Raw genomic sequence first — 22,100 nt, 5'->3', positions numbered from 1 at the left:
TTCTGTTCTTCCTCACAAAACTCCACTGTCTGATTGTACTTTTGCATTCTGTCCCTGTTCTAGAATGCTGCCCCTCTGTATCTCCACCTCTTGACTTCCCTGGATTACTTTAAGTCTCAACTGATGCCTCATTTTTTTTGCAAATAAACATTTGTGGTTTCCCTTAATGCTAGAGTCTTTCCTCTAAAATTGCATCCTACTTTATTGTATATTTCTTGTCTGTACATAGTGATTTGCATTCTGTCTTATTCAGGAAAAACTGAACTCCTTCAGGTTGAATACCATATGTTTTCCTTTCTTTGGATCCCTAGTGCTTAGCATAGTGGCTAGCACATGGTAAGCCCTTAATAAATACCACTAACTGACCAACTGTTGAATAAATGAAGGAATGAATGAGATAATTATTAGCCCTGGAAGCATTCTTAGGGAATAATCTTCATGAGTTACTGTGGCCAAAAATATTTATCCCCTTCTGGTTAGCCTTCTGGTGATGTGAATTTCTGTTTCCCAAATAAAAGAAAATTATTTGTTGAGCTTCTTCTTGAAGCTTTTCTAACTTGGATAGTTTTGCAAGAGCATAGTCTACACATACATAAATTTCAAGAACGCAAAAAACATTATAGGACATGATCAGACATTATGGTAGACAGGAAACATCTTCTAGTGTTTTATATACATATATATTATAATGTTTTACTTTTTTAGAATCAATATTAATCAGTGTTATTAATATATATCCATATAGCTATGCTTCCAATGACATATATATATGTATTAGTTTTACTTGCTACCATTTTATACACATATATATTTTCTACCTTAAATATATATGTACATATTTTGTACATCAAATATATATGCCAATTATTTAGATAGATATATGTGTGTATACCTATGTGTCCCTAAATGTATATATCAATTTATCATATATCAATATATCAGTTTGCACTAGTTGCACTAGTAACATGTTGCACTAGGGAAAGGGGATTTCCTCACCTAAGAAGTCTCTATATTAGTAAATCTACAAGGCATATCTTATCTTTTATATTATAATGTCTATTGCATTACACACTGCTTTAAGGTTTACAAAGTTCCTTATTTATATTGTTTAATTGCTATCTGAAATCCCTTCCACATCTATAGTTATGAAATCAGGGTATTGACAATACTAGCATGGTTTAAATAGAGCAGTTATAATTTCCTCCTTGTCACAAAATGAGTCTTCACAAGGTGGGATAAAGAAAGATTACTTTCTTAATTGAATCATAGTTAACATATAGGGGAGAAATGTAAGGAAGGTAGATCAAACAGAAGGAGGGGATTGTAATGGACTAAACCCAGTCGACGAAAACCTCTACAAGAACAGACCTATTTTGTCCCTCCTACTAAAATGAAGGTTCTTTGATGATCGATCTGGTATGTTTTAAACTATGTATCTTATTGTTCCAAACAATGCCATTATTACATTAGTGAAATACAATGAACATCATTCCATTGAATCTAATTGAGCCAAAATAAGGACAACTCCTTGGTACTTGTACTTATGTGTACACAGAACATTTCCTTGCCCAACCTTTAATGAAATGGAGAAGAAAATTTGTGATATGAAGAATGGTAATCTGGGATGGTGTTACAGTATTAGTGAAGTCACAGTTAACAGAGTTTATATCCCCTAAGATATTTCAATGCAAACATTTTTAAGAAATATAAAAATAAACAATACACTTTACTTCTTACTTTCTCCCCATACTTTGTGATCCAATAACAATGGTCTCCATACCTTCATAGCCTGAGTGAGCATTTCCATTCGATGTATCCCATTCCCCAAATCTCTCCTTCCTCATCTCTGCCTCCTGTCTTCTGTGGCTTTGTTCAAATGTCAACTAAAGTCCTACCTTTTTCAAAAAGTCTCTCCCTTAAGCTTGATGTATTTCTCTGAAACCACCATAGATTTAACTTGTATTTGTGTTGTTTGAATGCGGTCTTGCCATTAAGATTATGAGCCCATGTAAGAGCATGGATTTTTTTTTGCCTTTATTTGGACCCTAAGCACATAAGCAACCCCTTAATTAATACTTGGTTTTACTTGTCAACTTCTTTGAGTCTAGTTTCTTTTTTACAGTAAGAATAATATTACTTCATTGCTATCTTTCCCATGGTATTATCAATAATTGATTTTTAACCCTAAGCTAACTAGTTTTAGTTCTGAAGAAGAAAATAAGAATTTCCTAAGCATCTTCTATATGTTAGACATCATTCTAAGTACTTTAAAAATATTCATTCTTTCCTTACAACAACCTTTAAAGATAGGTGTGATTTCCTCCCTCATTTTATTTATTTCCTCCCTTATTTTCCTCATTTGAGGAAATTGTGGCAAAGGTTAAATGACTTGCCCAATGTCACTCAGTTAAAAAGAATCTGAAGTCAGATTAGAATCAGGTCTAGGTCTCTATCTACTGTACCAGTCCAGATGAATTGAAATAGGTCACTACAATTCATTAATTCAACCATTTATCTTCTCCACCTTGTATGAGTTGACTAAAACCAAAAGAAATAGGAAACAGATATTTCTTCTTGGCCTTTCCTGTATACCTTCTGCTAGATATTGTATAATAGAAATCAATAAATCAATGAGCATTTATTAAGTGATTATGTCTCAGGCATTAGAGATATAAAACTAAAATGAAAAAGTCCCTATCTTCACCATACTTGTATTCTTCTAGTGGAGACAACACATTCATAAACAAATATAAACAAAATAAATACAAGAGAATCTGAGGAAAGAAGACACTGCCACTGAATGGATTGGTAGAGGGATTTGTGATTAGGGAAAGCAAAGGGAGCAGTCTCCCCTGACATCTTGAAAAGTAAAAAGTATAATAATGAAAATAATAAAATAAATATTAATACTTGTTCATAGATTTATGTTATTTATATATATATTTTTTATAGATTCCAGTCATTTATATATATATATATATTTATATATATTATATATATAATTTTTATGGATTCCAGTCATTTATATATATTTATACATATATATATATATATATATATATATTGTTTCCATAGTCTAGATGATATATCTCATGTATGTGTAAAAGATATTTATTTAGTATTTTTGATCTTGATTTTAATATCTGGCAAGACTGTGAAAAGGGGTATATGTGCTACCTTTATTAGTTCATACACTGCAAATCCTGACTCTGATACTGTTCATGTATCCCCTGTCATGGTCTCCCCTTCATGATCAGTCTACACTTAATGAAGACAATGGCACTTAAGTCAATCTTTGAAGGACTCCAAAAAGTCTAAGAAATGACAGAAAAAGAGTATATTAAAATCACAAGAGACAGATGTAGGAAGGCAAGAGATAGACAATGGAACATTTTGTGGGAAGAACAGCAAGACAACCAGGTTGTGTGGGCACATCGTGTCTGGATGGTTTGCCTGAGTGGTTTATCAGTGACAAACTTAGTGCATGGAAACCAAAGCCTTTGGAAAAGAATGAGAGTAGGTTTGATTCTCCTGTCATCTCCTTTTTCCCTGAGCTTCTACAGTAACATTTTTTGTTCACCCAGCTCAAGGAGTACCCTTATGGATGAGGGTTAATGGAGGGGAGTGAGAGTGGGGAGGGGTATAGATAAGCAGAACTGACAACTCAAAAAGCAAGTACCAAAACTAAAACTGAAAGAAGTGGTGAAAGTTGCCAACTCAGCTATTTGCCCTCTGTTCCTATTGTCCATATCTTCCCCTTAAAGACCCGTGACTTCAAATGCACCTCCATTTGGCTTGATCCCTTCTTTTGATTTTTGCTGACCTGTGCATTGACTTTCTATTAGACTAATAGATTAGCTAAAGGGAAGCTCGAGCTGACTTCTGGACCAAACCTCTCCCTACTGATAAATTCCTTCTTGTTCATGCATCTCTTTGTTCCAGTGACACCCTGATGAGCAGTTGTATTTCACAACAAGCAGAACCATTTCCTGAAATGGTGCCAAGATGTATATTATCTTAGCTATTTCTAGTTTTCTCATAAATACTTCCATCACTGCTTTAGTTTTTGTTTCTATATAATCTGACAGTTATGTATCTTCCACCAACTAGACTCTTTCCTTGGACAATGGCTAAGATTATTCGATCAATCTTTGAGAAGTGTTTTAGGTACACAAAAGATTATTTCATACTAGACCTTCAGTAACTTGTATTTTTCCTGAGATATCTTACATCCTGTAGATAAGCAATATAAATGCATATATATATACATATATATATATATATATATATATTCACATGAGGGTGCAGGTATGATGAAGAAAGTCAATAAATGTGGTTAAGCATATGTTTTAGAAAGTATCTGGACCAATCAATTTATGTATACTAAGGATTGCTGGTGTTTGGACTCCCTCTATTGATTATATATATATATATATATATATATATATATATATATATACATATATATGTATATATATTGTGTGTATGTGTGTGTGTGTGTGTGTGTAAGGGGGGTAGGGATATGATATCTTAGTTTTATTTCTTTAAAAGATCTTGAACAAATATACATAAACAATGAAAGGTGAATATGTTGCCTAAATATGACTGAATAAGGAATGCAAAGAGATGAGTTTATACCTAATTGTGATATTCAAATCCATTATGTCTTAATACCAGACAATAATGATTGCAATAAACTAAGAAAACCCAAGTTTATTACTTACTTATTCAAATGTGTCTTTTTATTTGAGAATAAAATTATAATTGCTTTCTAAATTTGTTTTCTAATAGAAACTTCATCTTTCATTTTCCTGTGAGTGAATATGCATACACAGATATTCATTGACATACCTATGTATATAGATGATAAATATCATATATGTATGTTTACAAGTCATATCTTTAAAATACAAAAGCATTGTGTGACTTTTTCAAAAGCAAAGATATACTTGCCACTATTCTGAAACAGTGACATTATTGTTTAGGAAAGAATAAGAAAAATTCTTCACATTATCCAAACTTTTGGTTCCCAAATGTTTCGTTTTTTTGTTAACCTCTGTTTGGGGGGACTGAACTGTTTATATAGTGTCAAATAGAACCTGCAAAATTCAAGGAAAAACCATTCAGGGCTTAAAAACAGGTAAATTTTTGCCTTCAAAACAGCAATAAACATACACATTTTACTAAACTGATGTATAGTAGTTGGTTAAAAACAAGAAAAATTACAAATTGTCTGTTTTAAAGAACAAATATGTTTCTTTGCAACTCAATAAAAGTGTCAAAAATAACTTCATTAAAATTTATAATTTTCCTTTAAAATGTGTCTTAATATAATAGTTTTTTTTTTATTTTTTAACTCTTATTATCCAAGTCGTACATGGATTGATCTATTTTTAGACTCATTGTCTGCTCAGGACCCTTACCAAACACCTAGTATGACCAAAAATATTGTAATCACTATATTTTCTCTATTTACCTGGAACTTTACAAACTATTGTAAAATAACTTTAATTGATTTTATTGTTATAACACACCATTAGACCATTCCCCCGTCAATTCTTTTTCTTTTTTTTTTTTTAGTTTTTGCTAGGCAATGGGGTTAAGTGGCTTGCCCAAGGTCACACAGCTAAGTAATTATTAAGTGTCTGAGACCGTATTTGAACTCGGGTACTCCTGACTCCAGGGCCGGTGCCCTACTCACTGCACCATCTAGCGGCCGCCCCCCCCCATGTCAATTCTGTAAGGATTAATGTGTAAATATTTTTAGATCTATTTTTAAATAAATGAGACAACAAGGGCAATTTCAAAATGGTTAAATAAATTCTTCAGGACTACATGGCTAGGAACTATCAGTTCCTAAACTTATAGCTGTGAGCTCTCAGATTCCAATAAAACTGATTCTGCTACATATTCCTGCTGATATCTGACTCTATAATGGAAAGAACCTTAGCAATGATCTATTTGGTACAACTTTCACACATTTTAAAGATGAGGCCACAGGGAAATAAATGTGTCTTTCCCAAGGTCATACAACTGATTAGTAAGTTGAAGTAAAAAATGTAATTTCAATGACTTTTGCCACCAGGTCCACTTACCTGTTTCTGGTTCAATGGAAAAGTATGGCTGTCCTTCCAATATACTATACACCAACTTTGCACTGTTTCCATAAACAGGATCATCAGCATCAGTAGCAGTTACATTGGTTACAGATGTACCTGATTGAAAAGAAGATATTAATTAGCACCTTATTCTTTAACAAAAAAATAAACTTTACAATAAGCCACAGAGATTTTGAATCTGTACAGAAGTGTATATGAGAAAAAAAAGGGGAGTATTTTAAAAAGGCAGAATAATGCTCTATATATAACTAACAAAATGCTAACCTTTGAGAGAATAAATCCTGCCAGACTGGAGGAGTGTGTAAAAGCAAATCCTCTTTAGCATCTGCATTATTTAAAAAAGATCCTTTGTAGCTTGCATTCGAAAGGAACTATTCAATCCATGTGGACTTAAGAATATGCAAAGAATATTATCAAAAGAATATGAAACACATGGTTAATAATGCAACATGACATGTTGCCTTTGAGTTTTACAAAAGCAAATCTGAAAGTACCTAGAAAACTTTGCCACAGGCCTCCTCCTGTCCAATATAGTCATTTGGGAAGATACAGCCATTTTTTAGCCTTTTCAACCTGGAATTGTACTAATATCTGAGATTCAAAACCTTGAAATTCTGTTTTCTATGTACAGGGGTCTGTCCTCCTTCTTCGACTTTCTTTGTCACAGCAACTTAATCCTTTGACCCTTATTTGTGTCTTTGGTGGGGTGCTCTCACCCATCCTTATTCTCCCATTTCTATTCAGTTAATCAGCAACTGTTTATTTCATACCAAATAAGTTCCAGGCATGTTTCTTAGAACCAGAGATATGAGAGAAAAATGAAGTAGTCCCTCTCCACAAGGAGCTACTACTATTCTACCTGAGGTGAAAATATGTTTACATATAGGCATATGCAAAATCTCCTCAAATGTTTAAAAGAATAGTTATACAGAAGAAAGCCTGGCAGCTGAATGCTCGAAAAAGGTCCCACAAATTTGAGAGCAGGGTTATGTATTCTCCCAATTATTATTTATATAGTTCTAAAAATGCTAGCTAGAATAATAAAAAAGACAAATGAAAGGAATAAATATAGGTAAAGAAGAGACAAAATTATCCCTATTTCCTGATGATGTGATATATATTCTAAAGTTCTAGGAAATCAACAATTATTTTACTTGTTATTAATAGCTTCAGCAAAGTTGTAGACTACAAAATAAAACCTCAGATATCAACAGCACTTCTTCAAAGTAATGACAAAACTGAAGAAGCAAAAATTTTAAAAAGAGGAAAATTCATTGCAAGTAACTATAAAATGCATAAAATACCTGGGAAATGACCCACTAAAGTACACAAAAGATTTGTGTAACTTCATTTGCAAAAATATGCCTCAAAAAAATGAAAACGTTTATCTGGAAAAATACTCAGTAGTCAAAGCTAAACTGTGTCTATATAATAGAACTGACAATATTACCAAAGTTAATTTATACCATTAGTGTTATAACATTCAAATAACTAAGGTGATTAGATTTAATAAATGAAATTTCTTTAAAAAGTAAATGATATAATAATGATTAAAATCAATAGATATGGAGAGGAAATAGTCCTTTCAGACCTGAAATTATATTATAAAATAAAGTAACAAAACTATAACATTATTGGTTTAAAAAAGGATAGAAAAAGTAATGAAACATTGAAGAAGAGAGAATAAAATATAATGGAACTTAATTATTCAATGTTTCATAAAATGTAAAACACAAATAACCCAGGAAAAATTTCTTATTTGGTGGAAAAAATACAGGCAAAACTGGAAATGAGACTGTAAGAAATTAGTCTTGGACCAACATCTTACACCATATTGTATAATGTATACTGTATGGATATATGACTTTAATCTTAAAAACTATTTATATTAAAAAATTGGAAGAAAAAAAAGAGATTGAATACATCATATAGGCATAGCTAAGAGATATTTTAACTAGATAAGAAATAGAGGCAACCATAAAACATACATAAATATATTTAATTACATGAAACTGAAATATACAAAGACATTATTAATGCATTGAAGCCATGAAAGGAAAGGGTAAAATGGGGGAAACATGAACTTTTCTATCAAATTTCTTTGAGAAGACCTTGATATCTATGACTATATCTCTATCTCTCATCTATTTATATCTCTCTATCTCAACCTGTAGAACAGCTAGGTGCAGTGGATAGAGTGCTAGGCCTGGAGTCAGGAAGATTCATCTTATTCTCTTCAATTCTCGTGTCAGACATTTAGTAGTTGTTTGATCATGGACAAGTCATTTAATCCTTTTTTCCTCAATTGCTTCATTTATAAAATGATATGGAGAAGGAAATGACAAATTATTTTTTTGCAAGAAAAATCTAAAATGGGTCATGAAGAATTGAACAAGATAAAAGCAATTGAACAACCAAAATCTCCATCTACAAATAAAGATATGGATACACACACATACACACACACACACAGACACACACACACACACATGCAATAGGTATTTTTCAATAGACAATGGTCAAAGGATATTAGCAAACAGTTTTCAAAAGAAGTTTGCAAAATATTTATGAATATTTGAATTTCTCTAAAACACTAATACTAAGAGAAATACAAATTTAAATAACCAAAAATTCTACCTCAAATTCTGTAGATAGATTGTCAGAAAATAAAAAGTGTCAATAGTCAAGGTTGGAGGGGTTGAAGAATGAGAGGCACACTAAAACATTTTTGGAGAAGCTGTAAAATGGCACAACCATATTGGAAAGCAATTTGAAATTGTCCAAATAAAATGACTAAAATGTTCACACCTAAAAATCCATTACTGGGCTTATATTTCATGGAAGTCATTTATGGGATAGAGTATACACATACATGTCTTTATGCACATGTCTATACATACATTGGTGTGTGTATGTGTATGCATTGTATATGCAGGCTTGTGTTCATATGTATATGTGTGTATCTATACCAAGATATTTATAGTAGCATTTTTTGTTTTAGCAAACAATTGGAAACAAAATCAATATCCATCAATGGGGTGATGAAAACAATTTGAATTCCTTGGATGTAATGAAATATAACTGTGCTATACAAAATGATATGTATGTGATGAATAAAGAGAAGCATGGAAAAATGAACATGAATTGATGAAAACATGAATTGTTGAACCAAGAAAATAATGTACAAGATAACTAGAGCATAATAAATGGAAAGAACAACCAGCAACCAAAAAAATCAAAAACAAATGTAACAAAATTATAAGAGTTAAGCAGATATTTAATGAGTAGACCACCTCAACCTACCCCTTCATGGAGATAGGATGTCTATATTTAAACATTACTAGTTTTCAGAGTTTTTCCCATTGTATCAATGACTGTATTCATGTTTTTTCCTCTTTAATAAATACTACTTGTTTTATAGGATGGATCTCTTGAAAGGGCAAATGGAAAAATATATTTGGGATATCATTTGATGATATAAGAAACAAAAGACATCAAAAAATTATTTAAAAGAAAAGTGAAAAAGAAAACAATGCCCATGCAAGAAGTGGCATTTGACATAAAAACTTAGCTTCAGGGAAACTAAAGATTTGGGGGAGGGAAAGGAGATTACTTCTATGAATTGTCTTTGCAAAGTCATTGAGATGGGAAATAGAGTATTGTGTATGAAAAAACAGCAAAAATGTCACTTTGCATTGCAAAATGCATTAAGAACAGCAACATATAACAAGGCTAGAATGATGGATAGGAATCAGAATGTGAAGAAGGCTTCTAAATGACAGTGCAGTTTGTATTAGGTGCTAGAGGTAATAGGGAAAGTTTTTGCCTAAGGAACTGGACTGGTCAGAACTACATTTTAGACATTCAGTGGCTAGCTAATAAATATAGTAGACACTTAATAAATATATTTATTAATTTTTTATTGATTCAAATATCAATTTTGCAACCATCCTGAATATTGATAAGAGCAATACATGAAGAATGGAAAGGAATTATGATATTTTGATACTCCAAGCAAGAATGTGAATAGGGACCCTGAGTAGGGTGATAGCTATGAGAGAAAAGTTTCTTCTTCTCTATTTATGGAGAAAAATTTGATCATGTTTAATGTCCACAGTACTTTTCTGGCATAGAGAGATAATTAATTTTCCTTTTTTTCCTGGAAGAAGAAACATGAACCAAAATGTGAACTTAATATTGCAAGAACCGAAACTTGCTTATTCTGACATAATGATGAAGAAATGTTTTTAAGGTTTTCTTTTTGTTTGGTCATTTTTCATCTGTGTTCAATTCTTTATGACTCCATTTAGGGTTTTCAAAGATATTGGAGTGAATTTCCATTTCCTTCTTTAGCTCATTTTATAGATGAGAAATTGAAGCAAACAGGATTATGTGACTTGTCACACAGTTAGTAAATGTCTAAGGACAGATTTGAACTCGGGGACATGAGTCTTCCTGACTCCAAACTCAGTGTTCTATCCATCTTGTCACTTAATTAGCCTCAAATAACATAATTGGAAAACAGAAAAAATTCATTTATTTTACTTGTTGATCATTTGTTCTCTATAATCTCAACTGGTTATCCTTCCTTCTCAACAGACTTTCTGCATTATTCTTCCTAGATTACATTTTTATTTTTGTTTTTATCCTACAGTGACACCAAAAATGGTCTGAATTTTCTCCTTACACTTGAAACCTTGGGTCTAGAATTACTTTGTGGTGGTGGTTGTGCTTTCTGATAGTTATTGAGCTCTTTCTTAACCACTGCCAATTTAGCATAAAACGCAAGATAAGTCAGTACAAGAATCTGTTTTGTGTGATTATACATCTTAGTTAAAAAAAAGTTCTGTTTTTCTTTAATTTTATGAGAGAGATATGAAATTTTAGTTAATTGAAAAAAGAAAGACAAGATTCAATTAAAAAGGCATTCAAAAAAAGGGGAAAAAGAGCATACCAGATTATGAAAATGAAAATCTGATATAATTTTGTACCAGAGTTTCAGAAACAATAAAAAAAGGAACTGAGTCTAACTACAAAAGATTGCTAAGAACATTATGTTTTGGTTTTGGTTTTGTTTTTATAGTGATTTATTGAGATGAAGGAGGGCTAATAGTATTGTAGAAAAGAGATGGAAAAAAGACAGCATTTCTGATCTAAAAAAATGAGAAAGAAAAGAGAGACAGACAGACAGACAGACAGACAGACAGAGTCAAACAGAGACATAGAGATAAAATGGATTATTGCCATTCTAAGAAAAGGAAGCCAGGATCACTAGTTACATATCATTAAGAATAGTTTATTACCAGACCAATTTCAATTCCTTTTTTGACTAGACTGGTATAAGAAGAGAATTCTATAAAAACAGTTTACCTATATATCAGGAAAATATTTCAAGAAAATTTCTCATCTTTTTCTTAATGTAGAAATTATCTATTTTGATCATATTTTAAATAAAAACAAGGTGATGACATATGATAATATATGCAATATTCTCTATTCAAAGATAATTCCTCTTCAAAGAAAGTACTTTCTCATCTCTTATTTGGCATTAAGACTTTGTGTCATTTATATTCTTATATTTGTTATGCCTGTTTCCCTAAATTCTTTCTTCCTACATTCATAAAATTATCATATTATCATATTTCTCTGAATTCTTTATATTGCCTACTTTTGTGGTATAATGATAATTCATTATACTCATCTATCATAATTTTAAGACTTTCTTTTATCAATGATATCAAAAATCTTTGACTTTTTTTGCTGCAACTAAACATTTGCTGTTCAAGTATATTTGCATAAGAGGAAACATTCTATCATTAACTCATCTGAGTTAGATGTTCAGCAATGAGATATCTGAGCCAACGGGTGTCACTTTCCATAATACTTAGGATTAATAGTTCTGCCAAGTGTACCTTTTTTTTTTTTGTCTCCAAAGCCTTTCCAAAAGTCAGTCATGACCATCCTTTACAATTTTTGACAGTTTCTTTGGAGTGCAGTAAAACCTCATATTCTTTTAATTTCCATTTATTTTATTTTCACATGTGGTTGTTGATAACTTGAAATTCTTCTTTTGAATGCTTTGTTCATATACTTTGACAACCTATTTATTGGAACTTGTGTTTTGTTCTTGTATCATTGTGTTAATTCCCTAGGTAACCTGGATATCAGATTTCTATCAGATATTTGATGAAAGGATTTTTTTTTCAGTTTGACAGGTTTGCTTTTTTCCACTACCTATATGATTTGGCTTCTATAAAAGCTCTTTAAATTTTATGTATCTGAAATAGTCTACTTAATGTTTTATGATCACCTCCACTTTTATTATCCCATCATAGCCAGTTGAGGAAAGCCCTAGGTCTATCTCCCAAAGAGATCAAAGAAAGAGGAACATGTCCCATATATTCAAATGTACTTTCTAGGAACTCTTTTTTGTGATGTCAATGAATAGAAAACCATAGAATTGTCTATCAAATGGGGAATAACTGATCAAATTATGGTACTTAAATTAGATATAATACCATTTTATTATGAAAAATGAAGATGGTTTCAGAGAATTCAGAAAAACTTCTATGAAGTGATTCAAAGGGAAGTGAAAATAAAGGGAAGAATGTATACAATAAAATTAATATGAAAACAGAAAAAAGAGCACTCATGATTCTAGAGGACTCATAATGTATCATTATAGAATCAGAGAACAGATTGAGAAATTTTATTAATTTAGTTTTTGGTTGGAGGAGAAGTTGGGGCATGGACAATTTCTACTGGGAATTTGTTATATTTTGTGATATGTATTGAAAGAAAGAAAGAAAGAAAGAAAGAAAGAAAGAAAGAAAGAAAGAAAGAAAGAAAGAAAGAAAAAGAAAAAGGGAGAGAAAGAGAGGAGAAGGATGGAAGGAAGGCAATAGGGAAGGAAAAAAGGAAGAAAGAACGATAACTTTTCCCATTCTCCTTCATGTATAAATGTTTTGTATATTTAGAACAAATATCCATTTAAATTTTATTGTAGAATATAAGATAATATATTGGTGTAAATGTATCAGATATAGTTTGGAGTAAATACCTATGTGTTCCCTTCCAACTTCTTTATTTCTCAGTTTTTCTATTCTAAGTCGTGAGACCACTAAGCACCATATTTCAAAGAAGCACATAGAGTAGAATGTAACCATAGAAGTATGATGAGGTTTGCCAGTAGAAATGATGACGACTGCTCCGTGAAGAAGGCAGAGGGTAAAAGCATTTCTTCTGTGCCTATTAGGCGCCCAAGCTCTGTTAAGTGATTTACAATCATTAAAACATTTGATTCTCACAATTCTGGAAGGGGAGGTACTAACATGACCTCCAATTTACAAGCAGGCAGGCAGAAGTTAACTGAATTGCTCTGGATAACATAGCTAGAAAGTATCTGAGACTGGAACTGAAAAGTCTTCTTGACTCAAGACTCATTATTTCATCTATTATGCCAACTAATTTGTTAACCACACATAATTTATATGCATCAAGAGTAAAATTCAGAACAAAATGTTCTGATTCTAGATCAATCTCCCTATCACAATTGTACAGGATATCAACCAAAATTCCTTTAAATTTAGAACTGTTAAAAAAATAAAAGGGTCTGTCTTGATATGCAATGAGTTCCCCATCCCTGGAACTCCTAAGACAGATTGTATGTGGTCACTTGCCAAGTATATTATTAGGAACTTCTTGTTCAAGTATAGACAACAGAGAAACTGTAAGGTCCCTCCTTAGAATCCCTTATAATGAGGTTTATTGAGAGAGGGAGAGGGAAGGGGAGAGGGGGAAGGGAGGGGGAGGGGGAGGGGGAGGGGGGAGGGAAAGGGAATCCAAAGGGGTTTCTTCTTTCATGGTCCCATATACAAACACTAGTGCAATTATGTTTCTTTTTTAAACATAATATTGGTATCTTAACATTTTGCTGGCAACTAACCCAAAAACTAGAGGCAAGAAACGATTTGTCTAAGGTTTCACGATTAATTTCTTGGCCTGTTTTCTTACGCACAAAATGAAGAGGTCTGATTAACTCAAGAGACTAAACAAATCCATGAACTTAAAAAAAAAAATGAAACAACTATATTTCAACAGAAACTATTTTCTTTGTAAACCCTTTATCTATAACTTTTTATTTTATGTATTAAAACAACATTCTGAGGATTCTACATGTTGCCAAACTGCCTAATAGAAAATAGGTTGAGAAACTGGATTGAATTATTTTTAAATCCCCTTCCAACTCTAACACATCAAATCCAATGGATCATATCTCTTTTTTTAAAAAAATAAATTGTTCCCCTTCTTGAACTACTGTGAGGGAGGAGGAGGAGCAAGGAGGCAAGAAGAAAGGTATAAATGCAGTGTGGTAGTGACTTAAGTAGCAGACTACATAATTTGAACTATATGGAACCATTAGGATAAATTCATGGCTTTGAATTGGATTGTTTCATATTTGTGTATGCGTAGAAACTAAAGGAAAGGAAAGACATTGAACTTGACTCAACAATTCAATTAAACTAGATTTAACAAGTACTTATTAGTGCCTTTTATGTACAATATATTTGAATTTAGAAGAAGCATAAAATAAGATCCCTTCTTTCAAGGAGCTAACATTCAAATGGAGAATAGAAAAGATAAAACTTACAGATGATCAAGTATAATACAAGGTAGACAGAAGTGCAAGGGAGAAGTCCAAAGAAATTTGAGAAATTTGAGTTGTCATTCAGTTGGACAAGATTATCACTAGAGGAAAATAAGATGTATTAATAAGTTAGTTGTGGGACTGTGAATTAGTTCAAAACTAACTCAAGTTTTGGCTTTAAAAAAATAATCGTGCTTAGTCTTCATCAGAAGTATTGTACTCAGTTATGAGAATCACAAACAAAGAAGAATATTGATAATAAGTGTCCAGAGAAGGGTAAACAAGATGGTAAAGGATCTTGAATTCATATCATATGAAGTTCATTTGAAGGACTTAGATATCTTTAGCTTGAAAAAGAGAAGATTCATGAGATCATAACTATGAAAGAGAATGAGGCATGTCACATAAGAGAGAGATTACATTTTTTTTTTGACCCCACAGGGAAGAACCAGAAATAATGGCAGTCTTAATGGTAGGAAAACATATATTTACACACACACACACACACACACACACACACACACACACACACACACACATCACCACCACCACCACCACCACCACCGCTGCAACTACCAAGAAGATCAATGACAACCATAATAATAGCAATAGCAATTTTTCTTTCATAAATAGACTCTCCCTAAAGTGGAATGGCTTTCTTAAAGAAGTGGTAGATTTCTCTTTTTTTGGATGTTTTCAGACCAACAATTTGATCTTTTCTGTTTCATACATAAGAAGTCTCATACAACTCTTATGATTCTGCCTCATTCTCTATGTCCTAGGGAGGAAGATTTACTTGAGCAAAAAAAGTATCTGCACAAGTTCTCCCTTCTCAACTCTCTCAGAATTCATCACTTTCTTCAAGGTTTTGCTCAGGTGACACCTTGTTCTACTGAGAAGTCTTCTTTAATTCTCCTCAGCTGAAAATAAAAATCTATATATGTATATTTGCATGTTTGCATGAATATATGTGTAGACCTCTTCAAATTTTTCTGTTGTTTTATCCAAATTTCTCCTTTTAGCCCTTCTCATTATATATATATATATATGTATATATATATATAATATTAATAATTGCTCATAGATCTTCTGTAAAATTTGCAAATCACTTTACAGATATATTTTCATTTGTTCAACACAGAAACCCTCCTGAAGGAAATACAAGGTAATATTGTTCCCATTTTCCATACAGGGAATTTAGCAAGGTTATATAATTTTTTGTAGAGGTAAGAAATAGTAATAATAAATGATGAGGCTTGAAATTCTGACTATTTCTTACTACCAATTTGATCTTGCTCAATACATTTTGCCTCTCAAAGACAAATTTTCTTTTCTATAATGGAGGAAAATAGAATAAATGATCTGCTAACTTTAATCTGTGTTTCTATCATTTAACCATGTGTAGACTCAGGGAACATCTGAGAAAAGATTATAACTTTGGCATTCCTAACATTACATTGAATTCCATTGGTGTCTGCCTCTCTCTCTCTCTCTCTCTTAGATTTCCCCTGGCAAAATAAACTTTTTAAGAAAAGGAACCATCATTATTGCTCACTTCATCCTCAAAATCTAGCATCATTTTTTTCACATTCACATATATTCAAATGGATTTATGATCTCATAAATGTAAATGTATAGCATTATAATATTGTAGGTCATCTCCCATCCTATTCATGCCTGCTCTTTATGACTCTTGTCTGTAACTTGAGATGAATTCATAAATGGCAGTTAAAAGTTGTTCATCTACTATAGTCAAGACTTTTCTTGATTTTTGTTGATACCTTGAATCCACCAATGGAGTACATGAACTTTTGATTGATTAGACCTTTTATTTTTACTCAAATCTTTTTTCATGACAACCTTAGTTCTCCTTTTGTTTTATTATTCTTATGTGTAATATGTTGTAGTATGCTCATGCCCATCACATCTTTCTTTGTACAAAATAGGTACTCAATAAATGTCCCATGGATTGAATTACAGATTTTTCCAGGTCTTTTTTTTCATAGATGGTAGATTTCCTGGGAAACCACATCCTTCCATGTGTCCCATTTGAAATATGAAAACTAAACTGCTACTTCCTTGTCAAGGAAGATATTTCTTCTAATGGTGATTCAGTACAGTTGATAGGCCTATATTCCAGGATAGATGTGTGAGAAGTTTTCTTCGAAGCATTTGTCAAATTAATACCCAGGGAAAAAAAATGGATGTTTTGAGGTTAATCTTGCAGCAGCAAGGATCCAGAGTCAAACTGCAGAAGTGAGTGTTCCCTGGAAATTCATGCAGAATGGCAGCCACAAAAGCAAATGAAAAAGTAAAAACCTTGCAGGATAATGTTTCTTCAAAGCATCGACTGTTGGTTTGTGATAAATCGAGCCCCAAGTAATACCCAGGAAATATCACCACCAGACTTCTCTGTTTGCATTTTCATTTGAAACTCTTTTTTTGTTCCTTTGTCAGGGCTACAACAAACTCATTTAGTTAGTGACTATAAATTTGACATGGTGCCATTTCTACAAGAAAGACGCTATTCTAGTCCAAGTTGATGTTGATCCTAATTATAATAATATAGCTGTTGTATTTCCAACTGTAGCCAACAAAATAATCACTGTTTTCACATCAGCGTGTGCTAGTGTTACTGCATGTATGAACGCTAGGCTATCAAGGTGAATCCATTTTTAATAAACTCAATTTTCACCACTTAGTTGGCCTAAGCCATGATCCCGCAACACTAATGATGTCTTGATTAAATGAAAGTTGGTGATATGGAGCTTGGATTTTAATTAATGAAGATTTGTGATGTGGCTTCCCTTCCCATCCACCCTCCATACACTGGAGGGATTCATTCGACTGGCAGGAGATTCCATAGGGGTTCGCTCCCAGCCAGAGAAGCAGCTCCACAGATAGAGTTAGCAATCAAAGATTTTACGCTGTTAGGGTGAGCTGGTTTCAGTTTGCTGACAAACTGAGATGAAAGGCCTTCATAAAAATAAGATGTTTGTGTTTGGGTAGCCTGGTTCTGTGAGCCAGGCTATACTTTTTTATGAGCAAGGCAGTTTGCCGATTCTGAGCATTATTCAGAAAGAAAAACACCGACGGGGTCATGGCTAGTAAGAAAACAAAAGTTTTCCTTGGTGCAGGCAGGGATGTAAGGTATGCATGGGGAAATTTTAAACTCCTAGGACTTAAAGAATAAGGTCATTCATTCATTCATTTATTCATTACCAATTTTCAAAGAAGCACTCCCTCCTCAGCTCTGCCTTTTAGAATTCCTCTCATCCTTCAAGGATCCACTCAGGTATTGCCTCTTCCAGTAAGAGTTTTTTCATCCCACCCAAGACTCCCTTGATTCAACCCAAATAAAAGTGTCTTTTTCTCTTCAATCCCTGCACTCCAGAATTAGCATAAAATTTTTGTATAAATTTATACAAGGAAATATTTGAATAAATTTATAGCAAAGTAAAGTTATTTCTCCTGGCAGCCTGAAGGAATGATCTTCCCATTGCTTGCCACATTTGAGCTGCCTCTCCATCTGTCTAGTTGGGTAGAGCCAGGTCCTTTCTTCTTAAGCAAGGATCTGAAAATATGCATATCCACTGTTTTTTTTTTTGAGTTTTTATGTTCTCCCCTTACCCTCAGAACATGATTCTTATTTTAATTGAGACCCCCTAGGCATCAAGTTCCCATTTCTTTAATCCTTGAAAGCCTTATACTACAGAGAACCAGAGAAACAAACCTTCTTGGGCACCTTGCATCTGTATCAAGCTTTCCAGATATATTAAACTTCATTTCTTTTTTATGAAGGCCTACACTTCAGTCAATGGTTTTTACTATTCTTCATGTACAATGTTTCCTCTCCAGATTCTATTTCTTTACCTCCGTTTTTCAAAGTGTCTATAAGCTACCTTCTCATTTATACCTTTTTAGAGGCCTTAGTTTCCTTCAAATATCAGCTTAAGATCTACCTTTTATATGGGAACAATATTTAACCTCACAATTACTTTACTCTCTCAGATTTATGTTTAGGTCTTAAAAATGTATGTTTATATATGTATATGCTGTCTCTCCTAATGGGATCTTAGTTCCTTGCTAAAAAGACAAAATAAACAAAAAAAAACCAAATAAACAAGTATGCAGTGTAGGATATCATGTAAAAACTGGCATCTAATTAATACTTATTGATTGATCTGTATAATTATATATATAAAAATGAATCTAGATATATAAAAGATCAATATAGAAATAGAAAAATATAGATGATGATAGATTGTTATAGTTACAGCTAGATAGATAATTATAGCTAGATTTAAGTATGGATAAATATCAATATAGCTATAGCAGCAGAGATATAAATAGATAGCAATAGATAAATCTATCTATAGATAGAGATTCCCACAAGTGTTATAAATCAAACAAATCCAAAATATAAACTAGTTACCTTACCCCCTATAAAATAATCCCTTTTCCAAGCCTATTTTTGGTTGTTATCGAGGCAATTAATATTTTTTTTCTTTTTTTATCATCCAGTCTCTCAGTCTTAGAGTTTTTCTCAATTATTCTTTTGTCCTCACCTTCTCTTCATCCATACAATTGTCGAATCTTATCATTTCTAATTATTACATTTCTCACATTCATCCTCTTTATCTTCCCATGTTCACTTGGCCACTGTTTTGACTCATATTTTTTATCTAATCTGAATAGCCTATATGGCAAGTTTCCTTGTTAGACTTTCAGCTCCTAGTCCTTCTTCTGTCCATTATCTTCTGCAAAGTTGGTGAAATACTCTTTTTTGAAGAATCACCCTGCTATCATCCTATCACCCTGCTCTAGAAACTTCATCAGGTTTTCGCCTTTAGTACAGAAACACAATTTCATCAGTTTGACATGTAAACCTTTCAAATTATTACCATGTAGATACTATAACTTCCAGTTAATGTCATGATAGTATCTTTTCTCTTAATATGATCCCAAGAAATAACTATGGGTTTTTTTTACACTTTTTATATTTTATATCTACTTATCTGTGTACAATGTTGTTTTTTTGTAATAGAATATAAGTTCCTTAAGAGCAGGGATCATTCTATTTTATATTTTGTCTTTGTATCTCCCACACTAGCATGCGATAGTCCCTTCAAAAATGATGTTTGTTTCTTACTGAATATAAAGCTATTAACCCCATCTTTATTTGATCTGCTGTAATGTAAGGAAGAAGACCTGCCTCACACTTCTACAGAGCATTTGTCTATTTATTATTTCACTTGTGATCCTATTACTATTGACTTTCAATTGTATTCTCATTATAGAATGCAAACTTCTTGAGCACAAAGACTATTAAACTTTTCATTACTGTAGCCCTAACTCCTATTATGTGGTGTTGCATGCAGTAGGACTTTAATAAACATGTGATACAAGGTTGCTAAAGCAACAGCTTCAGATAAGAATTTAAGAATATATTCTTTTAGATGAAAAGGAGGAAAATAAAAAAAAGTAGAAGCACTCTGACTACATTTTGAAGACAAATGCATTTCTGGCTTTTTCCCAGTGTCTTCCAACTTTTCATCTGACAATTTGATCAGTTCATCTACTTCTGCTTTGGTAGGTATATTTCTAGTAGATCTAATGTCATATTAGATAAATCTTGCTTTCATATTCACATTATTTCAAGTAATGGAAATAAAGCAAAGTATGACACTGATACTGACCAGTAAGTCAAGAAATCTCCATCTTGGTTATTTATATCTATACACACAAAATTGATTCCTTTCCACAAGGATTCTCTTATTTCTTACAAATTTCCCATGTGGTACAATCTATAGAGTGGCACAGATGTTGTCACGGCAACCTTTTTTGGTTGTTGTTGAATAGTAAGGCAGTAATTTCAGACACCCTGTATAACTTGTTGACGGGTAAATTATTGCCTCCTTGAAACTGAAGGAATTCATTCTAGTTGTTTTAAATGGTTTAGATTGAGTCCAAGATGTTTTTTAAGCTTTCATTTTAGGAAAAAATGCCCTTCGATTGTTCACTGATAATAGAGAGGCATTTTGTGTTAATGCATAGGGCAATGGTCTTGGACTCTGGTCTTCCTGATCTTCCTAGGTTTAAATCCTGCCCACCTAGTCATCGTTTGGACTCTTGGATGGCTCAGAGTGAACATAATCTGTTTTGATCAGAAATCCTTTAGAATCTTACCCTCCCAGATTGATTATTTTTTACTAAAGAGGCCATTCTTTACCTCATTTCTACCTAGTCTTAATTACTGAACAGACATTCCCTTAGCCAAAGTGAGATAAGGGAAAGACTTTAACTTAAAAAAAACAAAAGACCTCCCACTACATCCAGGACTTTCTGTAGTCAACCTGATCTATATTTTACCATGGGGCCTATATGGTCCAGAGGAGAAAATGAGACTGGTGATTTTGCACATCTTTTCTCACATAAATCCAATTCATTTGCAAGTCATGGCATAATTTACCAGATGTCATCACTTTCTTTGAGAATGAAGGAAAAACAAAAAGAATAGCCTCCTATATTCAATATATTGGTTACCCTGTGCAAGTCATTTAACCCCTCTCTTCCTGAGTTTCCTCAACTGTAAAAGGAGGAAATTGAACTCAAAATCCCTCATAACACTAAATCTATTCAATGAAAGAGAAATGGAGTTGGAAAAACTGTCTTTTTCTGACCCTTATGAATTAAATATTTTTGTGCAAGTGACAAAACCTGAACTCTTATATTTCTCTATTCTATCTTTTCAGCTCCAGATTGGTTTATTTGCTGAATTCTCAAATATATTTTAAGGCCTGTTTTGTTATTATGTTGATAGCTTATGATGTCTAATTCTGGTTATGATGCCATATCTTGTTCAATTATTGTGATTTATTTTTCTTGCTGCTCAGATTCTTATTATTAGTCACTTTAACCAAACAAATTCCTCTGTGTTTCAAAAGGCCCAAATCAAATGAGTATTTTTTTTTAATCTGGTCACTTAATTATAAAAATATACATACTAAATTTCAATATACTACTTTTATAGGGAATAGAGGAATGAGTTTGAAATAGTATAAAGGAAAAACTAAACTTTAATTCCCTTTCCCCCCACCTTGGGAAAGTGATTTCTTCTCCAACCAAACTGTAAATAAAGAAAGAGAACCGAATTTTCTGATTTCTTTCATTCATTGACTCTGTTCAAATTGTTTTCTAGGAAACTCTGTCTAGGCCCTTTCAGGAGGTTCCTCATCTCAGCTAACGAGGGGAGTCATGTCAGGATTATAATAGAAGCTGTTCACACTTAAGAATTGTTTAAATACCAGTATAGATACATACTATATACATGT

General features: G+C 32.5%; 1 protein-coding gene across 1 annotated transcript in view; it reads right to left on the bottom strand.

The window, feature by feature from the left end:
• LOC141500222 (cadherin-8) overlaps window positions 1–22,100 on the bottom strand; it is a 371,408-nt gene that overhangs the window by 289,354 nt on the left and 59,954 nt on the right. The window contains exon 2 of the mRNA XM_074203218.1: window positions 6,096–6,215. Coding sequence (XP_074059319.1) covers window positions 6,096–6,215 — 120 coding nt within the window. The remainder of the gene's footprint in view (window positions 1–6,095; window positions 6,216–22,100) is intronic.

The sequence above is a fragment of the Macrotis lagotis genome, chromosome 1, assembly GCF_037893015.1.
Source record: "Macrotis lagotis isolate mMagLag1 chromosome 1, bilby.v1.9.chrom.fasta, whole genome shotgun sequence".
NCBI lineage: Eukaryota > Metazoa > Chordata > Mammalia > Peramelemorphia > Peramelidae > Macrotis > Macrotis lagotis.
Note: the sequence above shows the minus strand (reverse complement) of the source record. Positions and strands in the feature narration are given on the sequence as shown.